We start from the raw sequence: 2,492 nt of genomic DNA on the forward strand, positions 1-2,492 counted from the left end.
AAAAATCATTTTGAGTTTTATTTCACATTGTTCTCCTTCTCTATCCAGGATCCCCTCTGAGTGGCTGACAGTGGTAGTAGCCAGGCACCACCTAGTTCTTCTGGTCTCATAGTGGTATATAGACTGAGGATTGCATGGTGTACCAGTCACCTGGACTTACTGTTTCCATGAATCTTTGCTTTTCTTCATTCTTCTTTGCTCTGGACGAGGAGAGATCCATCATTCTGTCTAGATGGCTGCTTGCAAGCTTTTAAGATCCCGGTCACTACTCACCCAAGTAAGATATGGAACAATGTTTTTGTATAGTATGTTATGCTAACTGAGCTTGATGTACACTGCAACTATTGTCCCAAGCCCACAGGTCCAACTATTCACTCCCTCTGGGTAGCTGGCTGTGGCCAAGTGACTACAACCTTGTCCCTGGTCACCTCTACTACATACCTGGGAATTACTAAGAAGACTTCTTAAAGTAACTAAATCTACCCTAAAAATTAAGAACTCAATTCACTCAACATACACTGCTGGATGTTCATTATATAAAGAGCTAACAGATTCTGGGAATACATAGATGAATGAAGAGATAAATAAGGATTCTACCTTTACTACAGAAATTCACATACCTTGGTCTGTGTTTTGACTGTTTTAAGCATTCCTGAAAACAATTAAATTCAGACCAAAACTGCAAGATTTTCTCCTCTTCAGCAGGAAAACTAATATTTTCTGGAACTTGTTGAATCATTTTATTGCTGCAAGAGAAATCAAATGCATTATTCTCAAGAGAGATATCTAGGAATAACACAGTACATATCACCACCCACAATACTACATAAGCCTACTGCCATCAAGTTGATTCCTATTCATAGTGACTCCTTCCATAGGGTTTCCAAGGCTGTAAATCTTTATGGAAGGAGACTGCCTCATCTTTCTCCCACAGAGCACCTGGTGGATTCAAACTACCAACTGCTTGGTTAGCAGCCTAATGCCTTAACCACAGTGCCACCAGAGCTCCTTATGATACTGTTGTTGTTTTTGTTGTTATGTGGCACACTACATAGTATTATTAAAAAACATTATAGCTTTACTGAGATAAAATTCACACAACATATAGTTTGTGCTTTTATTGGCACACCATGCGATCCACAGCCAGCATGACTACCAGACCAGAAGAACTAGACAGTGTCCAGCTACCACTGTCAACCACTTGGAGGGGGATCTATATAGGAGATCCTGATTAGAGTGAGAGAACAATGGGAACAAAACTCAAAACCATTAAAAAAAAAAAAAAAAAGGGCCAGGTTTGCTGGTCTGATAGAGCCTGGTGAAACCTCTGAGACTATGGCCCCTAAGCTTCCCTTCAGGTCTGGAATTGAACCTACTCCTGCAGCTTCCAGCCAAAAGACAGGCATATGAGCTGAACATTTACATTAGGTAGATACACGCCTTGGAGAGATCAATCATACGAGAAGAAAAGTTCTGTTTATACACAGGGAGAAAGCTCAGGGGGCAGGAGCTTATGAGTAGGAAGGAAACAGGGAAGAGGTGGCTATGGCAGGGCAATAAAGCAAGAAAGGGAAATCAAAGGCATCCAAGTTGGTAAGGAAGAAGTCAAACTATCCCTATTTGCTGATGATATGATCCTATACCTGGAAAACCGAAGAGACTCAAGTCAAAAATCTACTGGAACTAATTGAGAGATTTACCATCATGGCAGGATTTTTGGATCAACATCCAAAAATCACTTGGATTCCTCTACACCAGCAAAGACATTGCTAAAAAAGAAATAAGGAAATCAATACCACTTACAATAGCTACCAAAAAATAAAATACTTGGGAATAAATCTTACCAGGAACACAAAAGACCTGCACAAAGAAAACTATAAAAGACCACTTCAAGAAACCATTCGAGAGACAGACTTTCAGTAAGATGGAAGAATAGGCAAAAAATCAACACAGACCTTCTTCAACAAAGAAAAGAAAAACCAATTGACAGAGATACAGAAGTAACCCTGGAGCCCTGAGTTTTGAAAGGAACTATACAGAAGTGGATTAGGCACCAACTTATGGAAAAACTTGAACGAAAACAGTGAGTACAGAGACAGTCAGAGGTGTGGACTGTCAGCTTCTCTGATAGAACCAAGAGCCTGGATATTTCCAAGTGGTGTTGGGATCTGAGAATTGACCTAAAGATTAGCCCTAGTCACCAAGGGCTACAGGAACAACTGAGCTGGTGGCCTATGAGTAGGAACGGAAACAGCAAGGAGGGAGACAACCTGAGCTGTTGACTTTCCAATGTCCGGAGGGCACAGCCATTTTGAATCTTTACAAGCAGCGGCCATTTTTGATATTTAAAGTGACCAAGGGTGCAGCCATTTTGACTCAAGTGGCAACCATTTTGGATCTTAAAGTGATAGCATTCTCATTCAGATTACAGGGACCTAAGAATACGCTCTGTTTGCCAAGGTCTGCAGGGACATATGAAGACTGACAACAGG

At 40.9% G+C, this 2,492-nt stretch overlaps 1 protein-coding gene across 1 annotated transcript in view; it reads right to left on the minus strand.

Moving 5' to 3' along the window:
* Window positions 1-742, minus strand: part of IARS1 (isoleucyl-tRNA synthetase 1) — a 168,781-nt gene extending 168,039 nt beyond the window's left edge. The window contains exon 1 of the mRNA XM_007953003.2: window positions 621-742. Coding sequence (XP_007951194.2) covers window positions 621-739 — 119 coding nt within the window. The 5' untranslated portion in view covers window positions 740-742. The remainder of the gene's footprint in view (window positions 1-620) is intronic.
* Window positions 743-2,492: the final 1,750 nt, after the last annotated feature.

This window comes from Orycteropus afer, unplaced genomic scaffold (assembly GCF_000298275.1).
Source record: "Orycteropus afer afer isolate SDZICR_OR568_19922 unplaced genomic scaffold, OryAfe1.0 scaffold00368, whole genome shotgun sequence".
NCBI lineage: Eukaryota > Metazoa > Chordata > Mammalia > Tubulidentata > Orycteropodidae > Orycteropus > Orycteropus afer.